Source organism: Syngnathus acus, chromosome 22 (genome assembly GCF_901709675.1).
Source record: "Syngnathus acus chromosome 22, fSynAcu1.2, whole genome shotgun sequence".
NCBI lineage: Eukaryota > Metazoa > Chordata > Actinopteri > Syngnathiformes > Syngnathidae > Syngnathus > Syngnathus acus.
Window position 1 is genome coordinate 6,209,281 of NC_051106.1, and position 25,270 is coordinate 6,234,550.

The window sequence follows — 25,270 nt, forward strand, 5'->3', positions numbered from 1 at the left end:
CATGAGATGTGTAATAACTGAACAAAATATCTTTAATAGATATAAACATTTTGTACACATCACAGGTGAATGGAACGAGAGTCACATGTCGTCACACGTGTTCGGGATGAAGGTTCAAGAAGGGGCCTCTGACTTTTTATGCTTTCCGCTGTTATTAAAGTAATTATGAAAAATAGCAATGATGGTGCAAATTGTGAGGAGACTAAAAAGAGGCTTACTGGAAGTAGATTTTTTTTTTGGGAGGGGGAGGCTTAATATAGAAGCACACATAAAAGCACCAAAAGCTGCAATCTTACAATATTTGTTAACATATTGAACAGTTCCAGATGAAGGATCACATTGGAGGCTCTCAGCATGCGTGGTCATTCCATGTTTTGTAATAATTCACGTCTTCTCTATATATTTTTTTATTTATATTTGAATCCCTATAGGGAGATTCTTAAAGGGGAATTTTGAATGTTTTTTTTTTCAGTGTAAGCTATAATTGAAAAAATTATACATATATTTATTAAAAAATAAAATTATGAAATAATTTACTCCATGTAGTATGGAATATTACTGAAAATTCTTAGCTAACCTTCCCATATAACTATCAGTTTTGGACCCCTTCTCAACCATACAGTCAATCATTTCAAGCAATTTGAAGGCATTGGAAGTTAAAATGAAAAATATTTTAACATATTATGACTTATATACATTTACTGATATTTTTCCAGATGAAATACACAAATTTCTCTGCATCTGATTGTGTAGCGTACACGGAGGTATCCCCATCTGTTTATGGCTGCTTTTTTTTTTCTTCAGTAACATCAACATATTCATAAATATTCTTTAAATATCTCTTCGAAAAGGGCGCAGGGGAGGAGGCGAGAAAAAGAAATCATATATTTACAAGATGGTGGAATAAATGAGCCGTCAAAGCTATTTAACTGACAACCGAAATCTGGCCTCTTTTCTTTTTTTGTACAAAAGATATACTGTTTGCATCTGCAACTGTACAATTGCAAATTGTTACAATCGTTTTACAATGGACAGACACCTGACTTTACAGTGTTTACAGGACGTGCTAATGCAAAGGCTGTCTGTTTACTCACAATGCTACAATAATGGGATACGATCTCTCATATATACGTATATATATATATATATATATATATATATATATATATATAGATTTCTCTGTCCAATAAAATATTCAGAGATACCACTGTGTGAAATTAAAAAAAAAAAAAATCACTGTCCTCCACAAAATGCCAATTAGCGTCGAAACCCTTTCAGATGAATACGAGACATTTATTAACTACGTCTGTTGTTTTAATTGGTTCTCTTCTCTGACATGCAGGGACAAGTCTGCACCATAGGTAAGTTCTTAAGCACGCGTGCTCGGTCAGTTGTAACCATCGGATGATGTTGGCACTGGTATGATGTAAACACCAAGAGAACGCGTCTGTTGGTTTTAAAGAGCACGAGTGAGTCCTTCTCGAAGGGTAAAAAAAAAAAAAAAGACGCACGTACAGCTGAGTTTTAGTGGTCGTAGTTCCTTTGTGGCTGCATCGCCGCCGTCGTCAATTCATGTCGATGGTGTTGAAGACCCACTCTGTGAATTTCTTCAGCTTGGCTGAAGCGCTGTACGACTCCTCTAGGAGGCGCTGGTTGTCTTCGCGCAAGCCCTGGATCTGAACTTGCAGGGACGCCTTGGCATCCTTCTCCTGCGAGAAAGAGAGCATAGTGAAGCCTAACCTATGTTACTGGCCGATAAAATCACCTGTTTGCTGTCTAATAGAAAAATAGTGCTTTGACGCCATCTGTTTGCATCTTGTGCGACATAACATGAATCATAAAATGTAAAATAGTGTTTGTACAGTCAGTGAGGATTTTAAGACGGCAATAATTGAAGTCAGCAATCCACCTGACATTACTTCCTACATTCAAAGTCAATCCAACTCACCTTCTTCAGGTCTTCCTGTAGCGCCTTCACCATTGACTCCAGTTGGCTGACTTTCCCCATTAAACAGGCGGGCATCTCGCTGTGAAAAAGAAAGAAAGACAAACAAAACATTATCTCAAGACAAACTTTGGCGCTTGTACAGGTGCTTTAAAATGCAGCAATTTCACAGCACAGTTGAGCCCTGGACACTAAAATCCTCCCCTGGTTACGGTCTACCGATTCTACTGCATAGCATTAATGAGCTATTTCCTCACCTAGTGGCCTGGAGCGTTTATTTACTTAACTTCAGAGAGTACAACGTGTCTATTAAGTGTAGGTCATTTGTTAGGGGTGAGGTCTTTTTTTTTTGGGAGGGGGATTCCTGTTTGATGATGTTTCCATGCGCCACTTACACACAGTACACAAAATAAAATGCTCTGACTCCAGTTTTGATTGACAGATGGATATTACTTGAAATGACAATGTAGTTACCTTTTCATGTTTTTTCCCTTGTGTATTTATCCCATGCTTTTCCCTCCAAAAACTCACCTATTTGCATTGTTTTTGTCTGGTATGACACTAGATGGCGCCAGAGCTATCTGGGCGCTGAAGTTATATTAAAGCAAATTAGTATTTAGAATGACTGGACTGAAAAGTTGCTGTTTTGGTAAGCGGCCTGTTTAATGTCCGAGTAAGCAATAGAGTGAACAATGAAGGTGTCATAGTAAAAGTAATTTTTCCTGTTTCGGATGGAAGGGTTTATTTTTCAAGGGGGATCTTGCAGGTCATGCGTAATTGAGACACAGTGGGCCACAATTTGAGGAGAGGTGGTAATTCATTAGTAGTGGTCTTTGGTGGTAGTAAACTTGGCAGGCACAGGGCTGGACACAAGTAAATAAGAGCAAATGGTCCAAGGCCGGTGACTGGAAGAGTCTTACCCAGGCGAAGGCTGTCTCAGTGGGGCTGCCTGTGGCTCAGCCTGCTGGGGGCTGACACCTGCTGGGCTCTCAGTCACGGCGGTGTTCTCCTCCTGGGCCGCCAGGTACACCAATCTTTGCTCTGTAGAACCAAGCACACACTGAGATTATGAGTCAGAAGTGAAGACAAAGTGGTTCAACAGCGAACCCCTTTGGTTGTGATTGGTATTGCATCAACATGGGGTCCTCGGTTTTCTACCACTCGGAGTTATCATAATCATATCAGACCTTTTTAATGGGCTAAAAACTAAGGTGCCCTCCAGTTCAAATATTCCAACATGAGCCTACCCTCAAAGGCCTTGGCGGCATCTACCAGGTGGGCCCAGTCCAGTGGGCCATCTGTCTTGGTGTCAGGGAGGGGCATAAGGGCAGGATCCTGCGCTTGCTGATTTGCCCTCTCTTGCTCCAAGTCAGTGCTCTCAGGAGCGGATAGGTTTCCTGGAATAAAAGTAAGGAAGCGTAAAATGAAACCCCACAACCCTGTTTCCATGCTATTTAGCAATATTAGCCCAAGCGTACCCGAGCATTTGCGCGGCGTTCGACGGCTGGCTGCGTTGCGAGCGGTGGGCGAGCGCGGTACGGTCGAGCAGCTGAACAGAAGGTCTGTGGGGGTGTCACGCTTGTCGCTGGAGATGGACCCCCTCTGCCCGCTATAGATGCTCTCATCTGACAGGGTTCTCTGGAGGGTGCGGCGGGTAGGCGTCGGAGCAGGGAACGGCTTTGGGGGGGGAGGAAAAATATATTTATATATTTTTTATCAATATACAGTAAGGCCTTGCTATTTGGAGGATATCAGAAAAAGCGTAATCAACATAAATCAACTTTATTATCATATAGTCCGGCCCATTAAAAAAAAAAAAAAAAAAGAGAAAAAAACCACTACAGGTTATTCCAGAACATTTTGTTTGAACTCCCAACGACTTTTTGAAAATTACTGTTTGAAAAGACCTCCCCGTGTGAAGACTTGGAGTGTGTTTGCGAATTGCAAATATAGACACTCCGGCGTCGTCTCATCACAGGCTTCCTGTTTGAGCCCACCAGAAAGTTGTAAAACCTCCACTTGATGTCAACGACAAATTGCCGTTCAACTTTATAGAGGTCACTCTAAATGGCTATATTGAATCATCTGCCTGGGTACCTTCTCTTCACTGGTGGTGGGGGGAGGGCTGTCAAGCATGATGAGCTTCTTCAGGTCTTCTTCCAGGTTGGACTTGGCAGTGTGCCGCTGGGGTGACTGCGAGCCCCGCAGGTTGGCTCTGAGCTGCGGCTGACTGACCAGTAAACCATCACTCTGGTGCCGTCTGGACAGGAAAAAATAAATAAAATTAATGAGAAACTGAATGGATTTTGCGTTTTGGTGACTATCAGATGCTTTTTAAGTACATTTTCATTGTCAAAATGGAATTAGCTCTTAGCGGTCTACCACAAACCACCACATGGTGTCACTGTTGCCCACATTTTATTTGTTTTAAAAAGAGGAGGGGGCTGATGCGGGAGCATGACAAGTGGGCCTATATATATTCACTCCGAGTCAGTCATATATCAAGTAAAACAGCAGGAAGCAGGAGGATGCAGCTCTCTCCCTACCCTGAATGACAACTTGGACCAGATCCATCTTAAAGTATTCAGGGAAAACGTACTTCCGAGTGCTGCCAAAGTCAATGGAGTTGACGGTCCCTCCGGGTTTTTTCCATCCGATTAAGAACTTTGAGGTGGCCCCCTGTCTCGGATAAAAGGTCTTGGGCCCCGGGGAATTCTGGGAGGTGGGTGAGGTGTCGGTTGCTGGCTCCTCTTGGTTTCCGGAGGGGCTAGAAATCGGTGTGCTGCGAGGGATGACAGAAAGATAAAGCGCCTATTGGGATAGATGCCATGTCAACATAAATTGGAAAAACAAAATCTGGCATCTTCTAGATGAAATCTGATACATACTAGATGTTCACTGAATAAAAATGTTTCTCCAGTCGCATGCTGATTAATTCAGCCCGATTAAAAACAGGACACAATGTCCTTGCATCAAGCCCATCATCTGCAGAAGTTTTCGAATTGTGTGTGCGAGCGCACGTGCATGCACATATTATAAAACAAAGCCTCCAATGTACACGTCGAGTTATTTCTGGCTGGGTGAAGAAGCGAGGGAAGGGAGCTTTGGTTGATTCAAAGGAAGTGGGATTTAAAAGAGGAGGGGGGGAAACAGTGCTGAGCTCACAGTCTGCTTTTTTAGCAACTTCAAGCATTTCCTTTCTATCATGGATACTGGGGGGATGGAGAACGCACACACGCACGCACACGCACACACACACATACGCAAGCACATCCTTTGTTCAAAACCCAAACCGCAGAGCGTCTGACTTTTTCGCCGGGGATGATGCAGGATGTACTGTGGTACCTTGACGAATTTAATTTGTTCCATGACCAAGCTGGTAACTCAATCTACTTGTATAACAAATCAATTTTCCCAATTGAAAAGAACTGAAATACCATTAATCCATTTCAGATGCCCCCAAAGGAAAAAAAAGTGATTTTAATTAAGAAAGACATCACTATATTATATGAAAACATAAAAAGATTGGAAGAGATAAACCAAATGAATATTACATTTCCTATAGATACTCTTCATTGATTTAGAAAAAAATTAAACTAAATCCTACATAAATTCAGCTTTAAGTATAATGTCAAAGTACAATCAGCAATTAAATTCGTAACAAATAAAGTATAATAATACATTAAAAAATAATGGCAATAGAATATCGAGAAAAAGTCTTGCTGTATGCTCTTTGGCCTCTTGGGGGCAGTGTGGTGCACACTTGGCAATACACTTACAAAAAAATAGACAGAAGAGGCTAACTTTGATTAATTCCGAAGAATATATGTGAGTATTTTTATATGTTTACGTAATGTTAATACTAATTTTTCCTAGTCGGTCAAGTGAATTTTCAACTTCGTGCTAGCATCACGATGGTAATGTAGCATCACTGAATCCGAAATACATTTGAGGACAAAATAACAAGTAAGTGCACACCTGGACTGGGAGGCGGAGTCACTCAGGGTGTAGGAAGCTCCATCTGGGAAGGCTGACGGGCTCTTCAACGGATTCTCACCACCTTGAGGAGCGAGGGAGTCTGGAGCGGGCGGCGAGGAGTCGGCCCCACTCTGCCCGCCCGTCTCGTCCTGCCACGGGATGCCGTCGGCGTTCCTGAAGGCGGCGTTGGAGGAGGCCGTGCTGCTCTGGGTGGCGGTGAAGGACGTGGCGTCGATGCCGCTGTCGGTGGATGCGCCCTGGAGGTAGGCGCCGAGCTCCAAATCCCCGCGCACTCCCGATCTCGAGCCCACCTCGTACCATTTGTCGTCACTGTGGGCGGAGCTTGAGGCATTGCTTGACAACGTGTTGCTGCTGGACTGGCTGGAGGAATAAGGAGCATCAACCTGTGCAAAAACACAAGACAGAAAGGTTTGACATCTCAGAGCACGTCGACAAGTGAACATGTCCTGCTCACCTTAGCGCTCTTGTTGGGTGAAATATGTCCACCCAGCTCGGGTGGCTGGAGTCGAGGAATGAGCACCTTGGACGTTTCTGCCAGCGCCGACACGGCAGATAAAAAAATTAGCTTTTTTTGGACCAAGTCACTTCTGATTCAAGTACTGTAATAAAAGAAACTTGCTCTTCTTACCTTGAGTGTTTTTTCCCCCTTGTGTACACGTAACCTCACTCTCGCCATTTCGGGACCAAGCAGCTCCTGTGCTGGAGCCCATTTTGATGGCGCTAGCACTGTCACCTGGCAACAGTCGCGCAGACGACACATGGGACTGGCAGTTGTTGTTATTAAACCTACAAGAGAGGCGCCACAGGGGTATTACTTGAACTCCATCGAAATCACTGGAAGCTCCAAACTTGTTTACATTTTAAAACATGCTTCATCACCGGGCTGCATTATCATTATTATTATTTTTTACATCTGTGATATTGTAGAAACAGAGAAATGCACTTACCCCTCAGGCATAGACTTCTGCCTCCAGTGGTTGGAGCTCATGTTGTCGGTGTAGGGCAGGCCAGAGGGGGAGTTTGTGTTGTGAAGCGTGCGGCCCATCACGATTGAGCAGGCGAGGGCGTAGTTTTCATTTCCAGGTGAATACCTGTGAGGAAACAAGATGATGTCACACAGGGGTCAGATAAGGCACCAATGTATCTTTGGGTTTTATCACTTTGAGCTTATAGGCAACCTTTTAGGAACTACGGGTCGACCGTCGCTGGACACACTGCGCGGCATGACAGCAGAGTTGCCAAAGTCCGGCGGAGGAGCCTTGATGAGCGTACCGCCCGAGCCCGCAGGCCGCGTCTGAGGGCTGGAGGATGTTCTGGGCCACTTGGTGTTGCTGTTGGTGGCCGGGCGGAAGGGGAATTTCAACTCATAGGGCATTCCCTCTTTGTGATTCTTGTAGTCCACTAAGGGCATATGATAAATTTCTGAGCAGCCTCTGTGGAAACAAAATGTTTTGGATTATATTGTGAAAAGCTAAAAAAAAAAAAGCGGTATGCTAATAGTCCAATTACCTGCGCGGTGTGGAGTCTTCGTGCGGAGGAATGATGACCACTTTGACGGTGACGGATGTCCTGAGTAGGTCGATCATCTGTTCGTGTGACAGCGAGGCCACGGCGACCTTGCAGATCTCCACCAGTCGGCTGCCTTGCCTCAGCCCGGCCTGCCAGGCGTAGCCGTAAGGCTCCACCTCCGCCACGATGCCTTCAAAGTTGACGTGAAAGCCCAGTTGGCCCAAGGCGTTGCGACGCAGCGTCATCTCGGCGGTCTGACTGCCCTTGGTCAGAAGCTAAGTTGGAGGATAAAAAACAACAGATGAAACCAGCACTTGAGTCAAATATATGTTGACAAGCAGAGACAGACTGACCTCCAATCTCTTGACCACCTCTCCAAAGTCTTCCGTGTTGTTATTGATGGAACGAAGCGATACGCTTTCACCACGTTCGTAGAAGATCTTCAAGGAGGCGGGGCTTCCGGTTGACCAACCGATCACGTCGCGGGTGGCGCAATTAAACACAACGGCTTTGGCTTCCTGATCCAGGAGGATTACGAAATCGTTGGAAACGGCCAACAGGCATTCCCGCTCCGCACCTGCCACCTGGTCTTCAGCGTGAACTTGCCAAGTTATGGCGCCCAGGCTCCGGAGCTCCGCCCCACTGTATGGCCGCGTTTTCTCCCGTCGTTTGTGCGCCAGGGAAATAAAGGGAAATTTCCCAGTGGGTTCCACTGGAGTATTAGTCACATGACGCTCAGCCAAATCCCTCAGGTACTCCTGCCGCGTGCGCGTGGCCATGGCGCCAAACTTGTCCGACTTGTGAGCGGCGTTTTCGGCGTTAATGACTTTAGCCAAGAGGAAGTCCCTGAAGACGGAGGACTTGGGAAAGGTCACGCCCTTGGGGACTGGTGGACCAAATGGGGGGACGTCCTGGGAGCGGCTAACAGCCACACTGTGGAGAAAACAAATTATTACGGTTACTGCCAATCACCCGTTTTCGGTTCTGCTCCGTGGTTGGCTTTAGTTAAAAGGAAACTAGCTGACTCTTCTTCAAACATCAAAAAGTGCATACAATAAAGTCACTCCTACAGAAAGTAAGTGTGTGTGGGGGGGGGGCGGAGTAGCCTTGAATAAGCGGCTATGACACTTGTGACAAGTTTGCATCTACTTCATTAAACACATCTACTGGCAGTAGGAGGAATGTTGCAAATTCCGCCTGACTAAACCCAAGATATAAATACTATACATCTCATCTTAGTTGACAGCGTAGCAGCCAACCTGCCACTCTCGGCGCTGCTCCGGTTTGGACGAAAGCCACCGTGGCTCCAGCTCGCAAACAGCCTTCATTTCCTACACAAAGAGGGAGTTACGCAAGACGTCTCCGCGGCGGGGCAGCGGTTGAAAGCGGCAGATTAGCGCCCCGCTGGCCCCGGGCCGCTCCTCTAATGCTCCGTTCTGGCCCGGTGTTGACCGGGGACATTATCGAATCCCAACAGCGAGATATTAATATCCTGATGACTCAACAAATTGTAGCGATCAAACACGCTGCACGGAACGACATGTGGAACGCGTTTGCGTGTGGGTGTAATCCGTTGAAATTCTCGTCAGGAATCCAAACCGCTGCATCAACAACAACAACACAAGAAGTCTAGAACTTACCTCCCGGTCCCACGGTGACAATGCTAAAGCGGGTTTTAAGTCACGCAGACCAATTAAACTCCGTCATAGGTGAGAGGCGTCCATGGGAAGAACTCTAACAATCAGGAATTAATCTCTTAAAGTGAGGCGAGGGGGGGGGGGGGCACCTCTGGGTGGGGTAGTTCCACTATTGTCCCACACCTCTCAATTTCATCCAGAAGAAAAACAAGGAGGACCAGAATGTCACCTTTCTTTGTATTTAAAAAGCCAAAAGATCCAAACAGGAATTTAAGCGTCCATTAGTCAGTAAAAAAAAGAAAAGAAATGCCAAAAAGGCTTTTCAAATCATTCAGTCCAAGGCAATTTTGACCCGTCCGCTCCTGAGGTAGTCTCGCTGTGCTCTGGGAAACTCTGCAATCCTTCCCGATCACATGCATGTCTGGCTCAAGTGAGCACTTCATGTGCATGCCGCTAACTCCTTCAGACCACTCTGGCTCATGCCGCCCTAAAGGCAAAGTGGCGGGGCTGGGAGTAAAAGCAAAGCGGACGCTTCTATTGTCAGCGAGCGTGGAGAGCGAGCCTCGCGAAGAAATTAGTGAGCGAGCGAGGCAAAAGTGTGCGCGAGCAGCCATGAGAAAACGGTACGGGGAGGAGAGGTAGCGACAATGTGTACACACAGTGTGTGTATGTTTGCTTGGAGATGTTCCATTCAAAAGAGGGAGAGCAAGAATCAGCCAGGCCACAATCTTTGAGTCATTCCAAAAATGAAGGTCATTTAAAAAAAAATACAGAAGCATGCCCCAGTTGCGTAAACTCGACTTGTATGTGTAACAGTATCCACCTTATTCCCGACCGCTGACACAGATCCACGTTTTCTTTTTCCTCTTTATTTACTTTCAGTGTGACCCATGCCTTCCGGTTCTGGTCGACGCTTTTTGTCTTTAATGCACTCCTGAGTGGTGAGGAGCTTACGGGGGTTATTGCAAAGCATGCAATAGTGCGACTTAGTTCGAATTATTACAGGTATTCTCCATCTCTGGATGTGGTCTTATTCATAGCTGGTCATCGTAACATCCATCATCTTGTCAGCCTCAAGGTGGTGTGCTCAAAATGGACTCAGAATATAAACTGCAGACCTTGGGACAGTTGACTCTAAAAATATTTCATTTTGTCTTCGCAGATACGGTATGTGTCTAGAACTGTGAAATAAATAAATACATATAATATATAATAATACATTTAATTTATTTATTTATTCATTCCTTTTTTTAATTTAATTTTTTTAAATTATTATTTATTTATTCATTTGTTTGTTTATTTACGTATAAGAGCTTTTCCACTGGAAAAAGATTCTGAGAAATGAGGAAAATTAGGAAGAGAAGGTCTCCTACCTGTAGCAGGTGTTATCCGAGCAGGGATCGTGCACCCTCACAACAATGAAAACATGTTGAAAGTGAGAACGAATGGCCTTTGGGGTGAAGGGGTGTGCACCGGGCTCCTGGAAAACAATGGTCACGATGTCGTTCCCAATGTGCCGCTTTCTCAGTAACTGATCCAAAGACACACAAGTACAGTCATTTGTTAGAAAGAAGTGAAGAGGTCAGAAAAACATCCGACGACCAAAACAACACCGACCGGTATTTTGTTAAACATAGTATTTATTTACCTGTTGCTTATTATTCGGTGTGTAAGGTAGCAGAGTGGACACGTGGAACATGAGCTCGTAGTCCTTGTAGGATGTGTACAGCGAGTGTGTGCCTGTGGAGTCCGCTGGAAAATAAATAAATAAATAAATAAATAGCTAGCTAAGACAGCAAATGTCCTAGCTGCATTTGGAGCCGAACGCGGCCCACGGGCCGGACTTTGACACACGTGCTTTAGCGAGTGTTTACTTTTAGTGTCCAGCTGGGCTCTGTACTTGGTGAAGCCCTTGAGGCGAACCTTCTCCCCTAGCAGCTGCAGGAACTCCTCCAGGGCGGGACCCGCCATCTCGTTGTTGTACATCTCCTCCTCCGTGCTCTGGCCGGCTCGGCAGTACATCACGCCCACCTTTACCTGGAAACTCAGCTGGGAATGAAAAAACAAACACAGTAATTCCTTCAATCCAGTAATCACGGGGACTTCCTGTGGAGCTTTTGACGAAATCTTACTCCTTGCTCGTCCAGTTTCATCAGCTGCTCTGTGACTTTGGGGGTGTTTAAGGCCAGTCGGAGGCAAGACAGATCCAGTTCTGGGAGAATGTACTCCAGGACCTCTTTAATGGGCAGCCCTCGGGCGGTGCCATGCTTGGAGGTAGAGAGCACGGCATCCTCCAAGATAGAACCTCTGAGTGTTGTGAGCTGACGGGACAAAAAAACGACAAGGTTGATAAGACTGACATGGAATGCACTCCCCAAAATCTTTTTTTCCTTAGTGAATGAGAAAATGAAAAATTCCTTCCCCAAACATCAGAAAAAATACCCCACATCACTGACTTAAAACAACAGAAGAGAATTCAAGAGGAAATAAGGAAGATGTGGGAGTCGGAATCCTCGCAGTACACAAAGTCCACATTGTGCTCTGAGTCTGAACTCAATCACTTTGCTATCATACGCAGCCCGAATATTTTCTCTATTACAGGCCTTGAGACTGTCGTCTTCACAATGAACCTGTGTTTGCCATATTTGGGAGGTAGGCCGCAAGTGGTTACTCCAGTTTTTACGCATGTGTGTGTGTGTGTGTGTCTCATTTTGGCAAGAGCAACTGACCTCACTTGTTCTTAAGATGAGGCGATAGTTATACTGCTGACCGTGCTCCTTGTCTTCTTCCAACTTTTCTCTGCGCAAGCTAACCGCCACCGGACCTAAAGCGTCATCGATCCCAAAGTAGTTCCAATGTTCTGAAGGCAGAAAGAAGATAGTGAAGGAATATAGATGCAATATATGTCAAAAACAAAACAATTCTTACCCCTTAGGTAGAAGAACTTTCGATAGTAGTAAGCACCAAGGTCCACGTGCTCCACGATGTACTGTTTGGCCTTTTCGCTGAGCGTACTCGGGCCCTCCTTGGGTCCCTCCAGCACGGCTACGCCGGCGTTGGTGCAGTGTGTGCTTAAAGAGCTTTCATATATGTTTCCTTCTCCGTTTAAATTCCCGGAGCTACCCGCGACACCGCCAACAAGTCCATAATAATTGGCTCCCAACCTGTGCCTGCCGTTGCCGTCGGCGCCGATTTCATTTCGGAAACAGGGGCAACCGAGTAGCATCTCGTTGCTCTGTTCGTCCCCCGAATCCAAACCGGGGCTTTCTCGGGAGTCGAGGTCCTCCTGGCTGCCACTAGGGGAGCTGTACGGGAGGCTGTGGGTGGATGAGAGGGTGGAGGTCGCCGAAGCGACGGCGGCGGCGGAAGCCCCGGTGGTGGTGTTGTTCTTCCTCCTACCGGCGTTCTGCCGCAACTGAATGACTTCGTTGAGGTCGAAGAGCGTGCTCTGGACGTCGTAGTGGGCGAAGCCTTTCTGACAGACCCACGGTTTTAACGACGGACACGTCTCATCCAGTCGACTGTCCTCGACGTCCGATCCGGCTCTCGGAGAGTCCGACTCGCCTCGTACGTTACGAAGCTTACGGAATATAGACTCGCCCCCGGTTTCGGATTTCGTGCGTCTCTTTGGGGGTTTCTCCCTGTCTTTGGGTTTCGGAGGCTGACCGTCCACGGCGTTCTCCGAGAGGTCACGGGTAGTCTGCTTGGGCCGAACATTCAGCATGTCCTCTAGTTGTTCTGGAGCTGGGCTACGTTGGTCAACTTCCCCTTGGTAGCCTTTAAGCATTTCAAAGAAGCTCTCGCCGGCAGCCCCGTGTTGGTCTATCGAAGATGTGCTGCCGTACTCGCGGTGAAGAGGCGACCATTTGGGGGTTGTCGGTGACCCCCATTCCTCGCCGCTGTCTCCGCCGGCTTCCATCTCACTGATGGTCATGTCACTGTTGCTGCGCTGACGAATTCGCTTCTGTTGCGGGTTCCGGCGACCTCCGTAGTCTCCTGGTGCTAAATACCGAGCGTCCGTGCAGTAGTTGTTCGCCTGGGCCTGCGTTCGATTCTTTAAAGTATTGTGGATATTTCGCAGCATTGACGAGTCCTGAGGGCTGATGATTGATCCTAATTTAACGTGATTTTTCAGAGGCACGCTCATGATTTCAGGCGGCGTGGCCGTGTGCCACAAAGCCCGTGAAACGTCTTTCCTTGGCGGCCAATCGGCCACACGCGCCCTTACGCCCATTTTGGGTACTCCCGCGCTCACGGTACCGTGGACGTTGTCCGTGCGGGTCGGCGCAGCGCCGCCGCCATTGACCACGCGCAGGTGGCGAGGGTAAAACTCATCGGTGGCAGGGACGGAGCCCCCGACGGTGCAATCCATTGGTGGGCGCTTAAGGCTGGTCATGACACGAGCGCCGAAGGCTAAAGGCACTCAGCAAGTAGACATGGCTGTCTCTGGAATGGATTGCTGCTCCCTGACTTCATGAGCAGGTTGATTGTCAGCAGGAGAAAAAAAAAAAAAAGGAGGGGAGGGGCAAGCCCGACTGTTCCTCACTCAAGCTTGCACAGCAGTTGCCGCTGCGACAAAGCCCCCCATTAGCATGTTTTTAACTCCAAACATTGACCTGAAAAGACAAAAATAATCATTAGGCGCGTTCTCGTACTTGTTTTTGTTTTCATGTGAATATTACAGTAGTCCCACAAAAAGCTATTGCGTAATAAAACTGGTGCATTTTTAATATTTTCAGTGCACATCTATGTACTTTGTCAAAACAATTAGACATATGACCCAATTTTTTTTTCCAGATTTATTTTCCCCCCCCATTATTTAAACCCTAAAATGTACGCACACAGCATGCCTGGTATATCAAGCCAATTTGGCACTTGGATAGTGGAGGAAATGAGAGTCCCACTGACTGACTGAGCCTGTGATCCTATTAGCCACAAGAACTCAATGTTCACTGTGACGGGGCTGCAGCAGCACATCAACAGCATCACAGCCAACTTTATTTATTGAAAGTAAAAACAAATATCATAAGCATCTCTAAATGAACACTAATCATAACACACAAGTATTTGTGTACTCTGCGTGTCAAACTCCATCATACATACTATTGTCCTTTCTGCTAATACAGAATAGCCGCTAATGCTAACATACATACAAACGGATGCGTCTAGAATGCTGGTGGTGGAAAAGCACAACACAAACGCATATCCCTGAAAAAAAAAAGTGCTTATCTCCTCGCTCGCAGACAAAAACGGACAATGGCGGCTGTCGGAATAAAAGGTATAAATTGCCTAGCGGAGCGTGTGTGTGTACACGTTATTTGTCAGACGGGCAATTAAAAAAAAAAAAAAGCCATCTTATTTTTTTCCCCTATCCTGTCATCCTTACTTTAGCCATTCTCCGCAACCATTTAACTGGTCTGAAGGTCATTTCCAGAGATCTAGATGTGCTGACTAGGTGAGTTTAATTAGCTCTGACCTCAGAGAGATGACTAAAGAACCAAGGCTAGATAATCAAAGTACTGCTTATAGAAGAGGACAGAGAGAATAATAACAGACGACCTGTGAGTGACTCACACACACAAAAAAAAAGGAACTTTCAGTGGTAGGAGGCAAATCAGGAGGAAAGATGAGTAGCGTGATGAGTAAGGAACAGACTCGTTACTCAATCCAAAGAACAAGTCCCGACTGGTCTTCAATACACGTATTCACAAACAACATGTTTTCAAAGTTGTGACAAAAGACGGGAAAGATTGTCGTACAAGCCGGTAATTGCCGCGCGGATGAATAGAGCTGAAGGGGTTGTTTGGCCGACACGAACGCTTTTTTGAAAAGCTCCCCTTCCACACAGCCCATGGGTTCGACATGTTCCCTAATCGCACCCTACTCTGAGGACTCGACGGGCCTGATGGGCAGCAGGCACAAAGATCTCTCTGTCCTGGCTTGGCCCGTAAGTGAGGCCTCATTCCAAAACAGTGAAGTCTTTGAAAAATTATCTGGCAACGGATACTTTGCTCGTCGCTACGGTTGTTTACATGAGCGCTGCCAGGAAAAACAGATGAATTAGATGCAAAAAAGGAGTTGCGGAGATAAGGATTAGGCTGAGAAACAAGTATCGAGGAGGGGATTTGGTTTTGGAAGAAGCATAAAGGGATAGAACAAGTCTTTGACAAGAGTGTGGCAACTATTAGGGAGGGGAATAAACTCTCACGCAAGTGGGAATGACTGTCATATGACGGTCATTAAATAAGTTGTGTAACGCAATCATACACTGTTGATTTGGGGAAATGACAAAATAATGGAAAAAGCAGATTTGGGCAATGGGTCAACCGCACAAATAATAAAATTGATACAGTTGTATCAGGTGGACGGATTGATTCCGAAAAGAAACGGTTCGCTGAATCATAACATCTGGCAGAACAGAACTCAGCTCAAACTTGCCAGTCTGGCAACTTGAGAGAAAAAGCAGACAGAAGGCCTTGCTGGCAGACAAACAGAGTCCAGTCACATTCTGGAATGCCACCAATTGGAGAGAGGAACTGATGACTGTTTGCGTGAACCGCAGGAAGAAAAGTAGCAGGGCATGCTGGGACAAATTCTCAGCAACTTTTAAGCTTCTGATGACATCATGACTTCAGGCCCTATCAGCCGAATTGCTCAGGGAGCTCTGACGGACGAGAGCGCGTCTCGAAGAGATGAGCATCGTGCTGACGAATTGTCCAACTGACCACAAATGGGTGTAAACATCACATGGCGTCAAAGCGCTTGAGAAACCGGTGACAGCGCGTCACCATTCATCATCGCTATTATTGTGTGAGCGCCGCACTGGCAAAGTGGATTTCGCTCACAAGTTTGGATGGAGCGCTTGGAATGTATACAGACATTGTCTTATCTCGAACACAGCCGTCCGCAATCTTTTCTCTTGTCTCATCCATAAAATACATGCTTTAACGTTTTGTTTTTTTATATGGCGAGACGTCGACACCAAATGGGGTCGCCGTTTCTTCACTGTCAACAATGTCATTACCTGGGTGGTCCAGGAGGTTTTGTAAGAAATGTCCAATGTCGAAGAGGCACAGAAAAAGTGGATTACACCGCTTAGGTGGTCTGCTTTGTCATTAAAGTGACACTAATGCCACTTTCGCACTGCACAGGACAGTCTCGCCATGGCTCCCTCTTAGCTAAGATTGGAGTTTGTTTTCCCACTTTGAAAAAGAATTGCGGGATTGCAAAGACCAATGTCGCACTCGAAGCCTTTGTCTGATGCTAATAAACATTTGAAAGGAGACTCAAGGCAGCAAGATAACAGCTCAGAGAAGAACAGCGTAAGCTAGCATTAGCATGCGTGTTTAATTGCGTCAATAAGGATTCTACGAGAAAATGTCAAAAACTGAACCTTTTGCGATTTTTGTCGCGATAATACTGGAATATTAAAAAATTAAGACAGAGCAACAGGTTCAGCTAATCTAGCATGTATTCTGTTTCTAGCCATGTAGCATCAACCTGCTACCTGGTACCTGCTCAGGACTTAGGAACCCTTGCTGATGAGATACTAAAAACAGCATCGTATTTTCTCTTTCCGATAAAACGGCATTGAAGAATGCGTCGAAGTGCATCGAGTTGAATATTGTGTTGTGGTAATGGATATTATACGCTGACATCACCTCAAAGCATTTGCCAAGGCATCCAATAAGATTACTGCTCGGAGGCCCCGAGGGGGTGATTTGCATGCTATCTGGAGATGTTGTTGATATGGGAACATTTTCATGCAATTTCAGAGGGATTTTTAATTTATAGTTATAATGTAATATTAGATTTACGATCATTGTAAACATAAGCGTGGGAATAGTAAAGAACGACGTTTATGTTTCCAGTGGGGCAATTGGGGCGTTTATTTTTTTCTTTGTTAACATTTCTCCTGCTGATGGTTTTGTTCAGGGGCTGCTGGCATGTTTTTTTAATGTGCAACAGGGGCTTGTCGTCTCACTAATGCGGTCGGCGGTTTGCAGGCTGACGGCGGGTGCGGGGAGAGGGGAAGTGCAGCCTGGAGCAGCCCCCCCCCACACGCGCTACCTCAGCTCCCAACTGCCGCAGTTCAGTAGCCGGGTCACCTCATTCGAATTTTTTGCATTCTTCTCCAGGCAGCACTGCACTCGTTTTTTTCCCTCTCCGAGCGCTCTTCATTATGCGCGACCTCTAATCTCTGCCAAGATATCATCTGATCAATAAAAACAAGTCAGGTAAAACTCCAAATTAGATAGACTGTAAAAGGTACAAGCACTTCAATTTGGGCTTGTTTCCAAAAGATTAGTGGATTAATTGGCCATTAAATTCGGAACTACTGTACATAATGTTGTACATGCACACACACTTTAAATCAATTAAGAATAATCCGATTATAGCCTTTTGATTCATGTTTTTGTTTGAGCACACCCTCAAATGATGTCCTCTTTTCTCCTGAATTGGAGCTCCAATCAGGTACTACTGGGTACCGAGTACCAGATTTGACAAAGAACACTTTCTCTGTGAAGGTTTTTTTCCCCTGACATTTTCCAACTTTTAAACAAATGCAAAGCAGAGAATGCGGCAAAGCTCTGCATAAAAAGAGGATATCAGCAGGGGGTCACATTTTTCAGTCATAGACAGCTCAGTCTTTTTTACGAGTTTTCTCTCACTCTTTGAAATATTACTTGGCAAGTAAATCCCCAATTCAATTTAGAATTGAAACAAAAAAAAATCAGCAATAAAAGCTGTGAAGCGTATCATCCGTCTGTGAAAACCGCTCGGCCACTTGTGACTTAAAGCAGGTTAATTTGTCGGCAAGACAAAAGATTTACGTGTGCCGATGACAGCTAATAGATCGTCGTTAAGTGAAAAGCGGCGGAACCACAAGTGGTGGCACTTTGCCAGAAACTGATGACGAAGACCCGAGTTCAACCTGTCAGCACTGTAACAACACTCCAACTTGTGAAGGCACTTGATTTCACACACAGATTAAATCGCTATTTCTACAACCGTTGCTCCAAATAATTTATTATTTCAGTTGCTACCGCGGTAAAAGAAATCGCTCTGCTAGAATAATGCGTCATTTGGAGCCAACTCCGATAGTCGGAGTAATGAGTATCCTTGGTAACAAACAAGCCCCCCGAGGCCCTCTAATGAGGGCGACCCATTTGAGGTGACATTCAAAATCTACATTTAATACAACAATCCCTCCTCCGTGATGCCCTTTAGCAGCTCTAACAAGCATTTATACACTTTTTGAGTCATAACCTGCTGCACAGGTTACATCAGGTGAGCATTAGCGTTAGCATTTTAATGCCAATGTTGTGGCGCTAGGAATAATCTGCCAACAAATAAAGAAAATTGCGGTCTTGGTGCGGGGCTTTTTCACGAGCGTTTCTCTTCTCGCCGGGTAAATATCTCCTCATTTGTGACCAAACAAATACACCGTGCTCAGCAAGAGGCTTGGCGCCCGACTTTGTTTACTCGAGTGCGTTTTGGGATGCAAACGTTGCAGCAAAGTTTGGATTAAAGGGGTAAAACTAAAGCGGGATAATTAACACCGTTGATGCACGGTGGAGGGTGTTGTGCCAATTTCGGTCAAATCTTTGTGAGAGTGGTTCTGGACCACAAAAGAAGAAACGCCGAGGGTATAAAAAAGGCAAGCTTGAGCAGAGAGACAGTACACAATGAGGTCATACAGCAAGAAATCAAAATGTCAATCATGATTGCGCAAACACCGCTAAGCAAAGATTTTTATTTCATGGTATGCCGTGCAGCGTGTAAAATATGCGGCGGTCACACAACATGCACGTGTGGTGAGCCCACCGGTGGGTTTGGGTCACTGGCGCCGACTCCACGTACCCTCGGAAATATAAGCGTGTTATGAGTTTAATAATTTTGTGTGTGTGTGGCTTTTGTAGGGAAAAAAAACTTCAGGAAGTTGAATTATTAATCGGCTTCTAGATAGAAAAGACATAAAAGCAAATAAATGTTTATGAAATGAGGACAGGGTTAGAGGTCAGCAACTGTTTGGGGGGGGCGGAGTCAACGGTGACTTGACAAATTCTCACAGCACAGGTGTCAATATGACAGAAACCTGCGACGTTTAGAAGCCATCTATTACTTCACATCCTCGGCCTGATTACGCATGGAGGAAACAAAACAAGGACCTTTTAGTAAAAGACAACAAATTAAATTCATCCGCCTGAGCAATTTGATAAAACAACTGACGCTTGTTGAATACAATAAAGGCCTGCCAAAACCGGATTGGAAGATATTTGTGCTTGCAAGTTGTGGCTTGCGATGGTTTGATGAGCGGGCGGCACACGCAAACTCGCTCGCTGCGGTTTAGCGCGGTCACGAGCTGGCTCCAACACAAGCCGCATGACATTTCGAGCTGAAATGTAGCGATGCAGCTTTTGCACTGTTTCTGCTTTCATTAAACACAAAGCCTGCAAATGCCAGATTACGCAAGAGGAGCAAAATCGGAGATATCCCTGGATCTGATGTTTTTGTTTTGATCGCTTCTCTCACTCAAGCCGAAAGATAGTAAACAGAGACCGAGCCGCAATGTGATATTATCAGATTTTGCAACCGATGCTAACAGTATAGCCGTTATTTTTTTTCCTCACAACCGGTTTCTAGTAATAATTGTAATTATTTGTAAGGATTTTGAAATTGGCAGTTATGAACAAACGTTTTTGCAGTTGGCTTGACTTTTAATTCTGATGGTGCAAAAACCAAATAAAGAGTCACAAAGGCAAAAAAAAAAAAATCGTCACAACCGCACAAACGAGAAAAAAAAAAAGAGATGCTGGCTGTCACTCTCTAGTAGCCGAGGGCAACTAGCACCTTATTAGCATTCAGGTCAAGTATCGCATCAACAGAGACATGGCAAGAGCTCACCTCCTCGGCGGCGATGACATCAACGTGCCACTTACACCGAATCCGAGGGTCGAAACCCCGGAGGAGGTGAACGACCGAGGCTCGCGGCTCACACATAGCGCCCAACTTTGTGTTGTGCTCGCCCGTATCCAGGAACACATCGATGAAACGTACAGGAAACAGGCAGCCACAGAGGAAAGACTGTGGGAAAGCAGCCATGTTTGTTATGAACGGACCCACTCTGACCTGTGCACCTGGAACAACACCGCTAAAGACTTCATTTCGAGAGGGTGTTTTGGATTTGTCAGATAATACTGACAAGTGATGAGAAGGGGACCTGAAGAATATTTGGGAATTTTCTTTTAATAACTTAATGATGATGAAGTTATTTTACTAAATGAGTCAAACATTGTCACAGAGGATAAAGACTATATGTATTTTACTGTTTGCATACATGTGTTGCTGCGCCATTCGTGGTCAAATATCCGACGCTTAAAAGGCAATTTTCACATATGCGAAATATAACCCCAAATGTAAGTGTTTTTAAATCCCCCTAGTTTGAAATTTTCCTAGCTAGTCAAAGCAATACAATGGGTTTCATAATAGAGGGATGTTTTTCTGAGTCCACCTGAGATAGTTTGAAAGGTAATCACACTTGAGGAAAGGAAGTCTTTGAATGACTCTGCTTTCATTCTTTGCTTTCACTATTAAAGAGCAGGGCAGGAAGTCAAAGGGTGGAAATGGATGCAAGGCCGAGGATGTGCAATTGAGAACACAACCTGCGGCGTGCTTGTACTCAGCAGCAAAGTAAGTGTTTGAACAGGCCGCCATGTGTAAGCATTCCGGCGATACTCCACAACAACATCACATGTCGCACCTGAACGCAACTAGCGGGTAGGAATGAAGATGAGCTGAACCGACCTGTCTATACGTCGAGATCTGCTTCAAGTTCAGTCATGAACGAGCTTTCGGCATTCCTGCCTCTGTCTCAGATTTCGGCCCACCGCAGGGACAACAGAAAAACCTCTGTGGTTTCTTGCTTTCTATTTTTTTCTCAATTATTTTCCACGCCGCTCGGCATGAGAGGCAGGCCTGCGACTCTGCTTCTGCGTGTTTGGATTTCCCTCAGAAGTGCGTGTAATGTGTTCCAGAGAGGGAAGCAAACCAAACTTGAGAGACGGAGTTGCAACTGGCAGACATGTCCGGACAATAACGAGCACGTCAAGAGATCGCCGGCGGCAGATTATCATCAGCATCCCAAACGTCAGATTCCACTCTGGAAAGTTGTTTTCTTGTGTTTGTCTCACTTTAGCTTCTTTCAAGTGGTTCCTCGCTATCATCTCTTTCCAGCATCGATGCGGTGGTGGTGGGATTTCTGCATAATTGTGGCAGGGATGATAGGAATGAGTCAACTCGAGATTTTCCTCTTCGCAAAAAGTTAAAAGGCCACCAAGAGAAGCTGAGGAAACCGAAAACAACCCGCCGCACCTGCAAAGCGCCTGAATTATTGTGAATTTCTGCTGGATCAAACTTCCAGAATGTTTCGCCGGGATGGAGGGGATGAGTTGCTCGCTGGGATTTATCCCCGATGAAAGGGATGACATCATCCCCATTGTCGCCCCTACAGCGGCGCACTTTCAGCTCGCGGCCGCTGCGCTGAGGTCGGTTCCGACGAGGACAAAAGCGGAGCATTCCGACCGTGAGGCAAGCAGGAAAGCCATAGTCACACCTCATTACGGTCAGAGCCATCAAGCCTTTCGGTCACTAGCTAGAAGCTAGCTGAGGTCGTCATGGAGTCATTTGACTTTTTCACTATTGGCTCATTGAGGTCAGAATTTTAATTAGCTTTTTTCGTTAGCCAAGAGAAGTTAGTAAAACCATTGTGCAGTATCAGGTACCTGATATCCGAGAAGACTGACTTCTCTCCGGAAACTAGTTAAAGAGTCTCGTGCTCTACGGACTGAAGCTAGCTAGGCCTAATTGCCGAGGTAACTGTAGACTCCAGCGCTTAATAACAACGGCAGCAATCACATCGTTCATTATATAATGTAAACAGTTCATTCAAGCATTTGGGGACAACCACTTAGGATAATTGCGTCCCACACATTCCGGAGTGGCCACTTGTGACGGGCCACAAAGCTCCTCTTGTTGTTTGTTGCCTTGTAACTTTGCTTGAGCTATTGCCCCTCAGGAGACAAAATGGAAACAAAAGCTTAGCAACAGTTAGTAAGAATGCAAAGTGTCAAAATAAAAAGTCTGGAGCTGGATTGTTTGTTTTGATTTATGCCCTTTTTCTGCCAAAAAAGTGTCAGCAACTTATTTGTCAACTGTTAATTATGGGTCTGCACATTGCATCATTCTATTGTGTTGGAATCATAAGAATATAAAAAGTTCTAACGTGTGGAAATAATCTTTTGAAGGGGGAATTTACAAATGCAAAAATCATTCCATTTTGCCATATTTGGTAAAGCTCTCAGTATGAACCTGACAGCGGCACATTAGTACAATCATCAGCATTTGCCGTGTAATTCCATAGCGTTTATGCTAAGCCGTGATTGGCTGTGACCTGAGACGTGATGTCAATTTTACTCGGCAGCAAGTTACAAAATGGCCGCCTCCTGAGATGGATAAAAACAAGTGAATTTTGCTGCTTAAATCATATCCCATGAATAGAATAGTAATCAAAATTCCATGTTTAGACTAGTGGAGGCACATACAACCTATTATTGTAAAGAAAACTTTTGGGTTGACTTCCCCTTTAAGTTCATCCATGAGGTTGGTGGGTCCACTAAACAGCAAATGTGACCCACTGGTCAGCAACCACGACCTCCATTGATCGAAATATCTTATCAGAGGTGTGGCTTAGCAGCTATCATGCTTAACTCGTGAATCATTTATGCAATTCCAATAAGACTTGCAGCTAGCATGCCTCCAAAAAGCGCTACAAATATTAGGCTACAGGTTAGCAACAGGTATTTCAAATCTCTGCTGGAAATTTCCCGATACAATGTCTTTGGAGTTCGACTGATATGGCCGCAGACGAGTCTCGACATGATCTTAACGTCCGGAACAATGCTGTATTTTCCTAACCTTGCCTGTCAAGCAGAGCGTTGTGGTATATTAAAATAGAGCGTGCATACTTTCCTCTGCAGCAGCTGCTTACGATTCCCAGAGAAAGCCCAAACAGCAAGAAAGAAAATACTGTGTGATGAACAGTTACAATTAAAGCAGACAAAGCGCAGATTAACCACACAAGTGAAGATGGCAGTGGAAGAAACCGTGCCACTGTGGCTCAAGCTAAGCCTTCAAAGAATGCCAAAAATGCTTGATCCTTGTCCAGGGCTGAACTTTAAAGTTGCCCTTCCTTGCTTGACTGTCACAGATGCTGTGATTCAAATAGATGAAGGGGAAATTGTTTTTAATTAGATAGCTTTTTAAAAGGTGTTTTTAAGTACTGAAGGTTGGACAGGTTGTCACAGTGGCATGGTTGTGACTAAGTAAACAAAAGCTTTGTTTGCTTTGTGGCGCTGCATTGCCACATCGATGCAGCACTATTGAGCCACCGCTGTGTCCTGATTATTTTTCCGAATTCAGTTCAATTATACGCAAATGTCGTGAGTCAGGTTGCGAAAAGTTTTGATTGACTGTAGATGAAGTTAATTTGTTGTACATTAAATTGCACATAAGTTGTTGAAATAGGTCCATCTCCTATCTTTTTAAACTTGCTGATCAGAAATTGGCTCCAAAATACTGATTGTGCAAAGCCTACTTTAAATAGTTATTGAGCATTTCTACCCAAAGCACAGCCTAATAGAAAATGAACGCTACAATAGTTGTATATTCAATATTTGGTTGTCAACTGTGTCTTTTATAACCCTCGAGTTTGACATAAACACATTGTATGGAAATATTATGGGGTGACTAGACAGATTTGATGATTTTTACAATCATAATGGCCTTCTGAGGGAAACCCAAACTGAGATGAGTTTTATATCATTATGGAAAATACAGATGTTGATGAAGTAGCATAGAAACTAACATGCAGTCAATTTACAGCCATGTAACGTTCACGGTACCACCTGTGAATGGGCTCTGGGAGCACCACTGGGGGACAATGCGGATTTTTGACAGCAGCAACGACGGCCAAAAGGGCTTGGAGGGTTTTGGTTCCCGACCGACCCCCTCGAGCCTCTTTAGTTGTAATTTTAGGGGAACACGGGTAGGGTCTCCACACTGACTCATCGCTGCACCTTATTCGCTTCGTCCCCAGCGGTGGCGGCGGCGTCGGCGGCAGAGGTGTACGTGAGTGCGACCACCAAAATGCACCAGTTTCCCCCCCGCCACTCACCTTCTGTGCTTTCCGGGGTGCTTTTCTCGCTCCTTTTTCTGAAGACACAATTCGAAGCCTTTCCCTTTGTTCGATTCGGCTCCTACAAGTCCTTGACATGAAACTGCAACACGCGACCTCCTTCATCCACTTCCTCTCGCTGTCTTCTTTTTAACCTTCAAACGTTGGCGCGTCGACTCGGCTTTTTTTTTTTAATGTGATTATTATTATTTTTATCCTAGCCGAGACGCAACTTAGAAGTTTGCTCGGGGAGAAAAAAGTTGTGACTTTGCCTCGCTGCGCTATGCAGCTGCTGCTGGAAGGATGAGATCATTCGCTGTGCCTCTCTACTGCCTATCGTCTGCCACCCGCCCAGGTCTCGCGAGAAGAGGCGCAAAGCGAAACGTTCCCGTGGCAACAGGGGCTCACCTGTGGTGTCCGCGTGTACGCGCGTCTCTGCGAAAGTAAGAGCGCGTACTCAACCAAAAGTTGTGATGTCTCCTGTTATCTCTGTCATTATTGCATCCTAACCTTTACTGAACCAAGACAGCAGGGTTATAATAGTTTTGGATTTTTCATTACAGTTATATGATTTGCAAGGAACCCACTAGCCCGAGGTAAAAGAAAAATCACAGAGATAACTTTCTCGGGCAAGAGGTTAACTCGGGTCAATGTGTGCCTGCACCTTAGTGATGAATCACACATCACATTTTCACAGGTCATTTTACTCAAGGGCTGACAGTATCTATCATAATTTCAGTATATTTTCTATATATGTCTGTTTATGATGATTGTCAGTATAGGCTACCTATTTTTGTGACCAGTGAATATTCCATGTCAGCGTGTACGTCAAAATAAAACGATTTACACCGCTGTGAAACATGCTTTATAGACGTTTTTTCTTCTGGAGGCAATCATTTTGTAAGGTATATGTGCGGCGAATATTAATTTGGAGAAGCCCATTTT

At 45.2% G+C, this 25,270-nt stretch overlaps 1 protein-coding gene across 3 annotated transcripts; it reads right to left on the minus strand.

Moving 5' to 3' along the window:
* Positions 1-11: 11 nt before the first annotated feature.
* On the minus strand, positions 12-24,650 carry LOC119116786 (signal-induced proliferation-associated 1-like protein 1). 3 transcript variants are annotated; one of them, XR_005096364.1, is made up of 22 exons: positions 24,326-24,650; positions 12,019-13,706; positions 11,820-11,950; positions 11,223-11,411; positions 10,965-11,139; positions 10,739-10,842; positions 10,464-10,621; positions 7,807-8,386; positions 7,454-7,728; positions 7,123-7,377; positions 6,892-7,035; positions 6,573-6,730; positions 6,399-6,475; positions 5,924-6,327; positions 4,545-4,727; positions 4,043-4,205; positions 3,424-3,622; positions 3,193-3,342; positions 2,866-2,986; positions 1,949-2,027; positions 1,516-1,709; positions 12-1,447 (listed from the first exon to the last, which is right to left on the minus strand). XR_005096364.1 is itself a non-coding variant. In XM_037242467.1 (22 exons), the coding sequence occupies exons 2-21, from the start codon at positions 13,484-13,486 to the stop codon at positions 1,566-1,568; spliced, it is 5,157 nt and encodes a 1,718-aa protein (XP_037098362.1). In that variant the 5' UTR covers positions 13,487-13,706; positions 24,326-24,650; the 3' UTR covers positions 12-1,447; positions 1,538-1,565. The 3 variants fall into 3 exon arrangements, 2 of the variants coding, with proteins under 2 accessions (XP_037098362.1, XP_037098361.1); XM_037242467.1 differs by having other exon boundaries at positions 1,538-1,709; XM_037242466.1 differs by having other exon boundaries at positions 12-1,709.
* Positions 24,651-25,270: the final 620 nt, after the last annotated feature.

Coding starts and splice junctions, on each gene's coding strand:
- LOC119116786 (XM_037242467.1), bottom strand. CDS start 13,486: ATGACCAGCCTTAAGCGCCCACCAATGGATTGCACCGTCGGGGGCTCC. Junction 10,843..10,964: donor AGCCCAGCTGGACACTAAAA/GTAAACACTCGC, acceptor TTTATTTTCCAG/CGGACTCCACAGGCACACAC. Junction 6,328..6,398: donor CACCCAACAAGAGCGCTAAG/GTGAGCAGGACA, acceptor GTTTTTGCACAG/GTTGATGCTCCTTATTCCTC.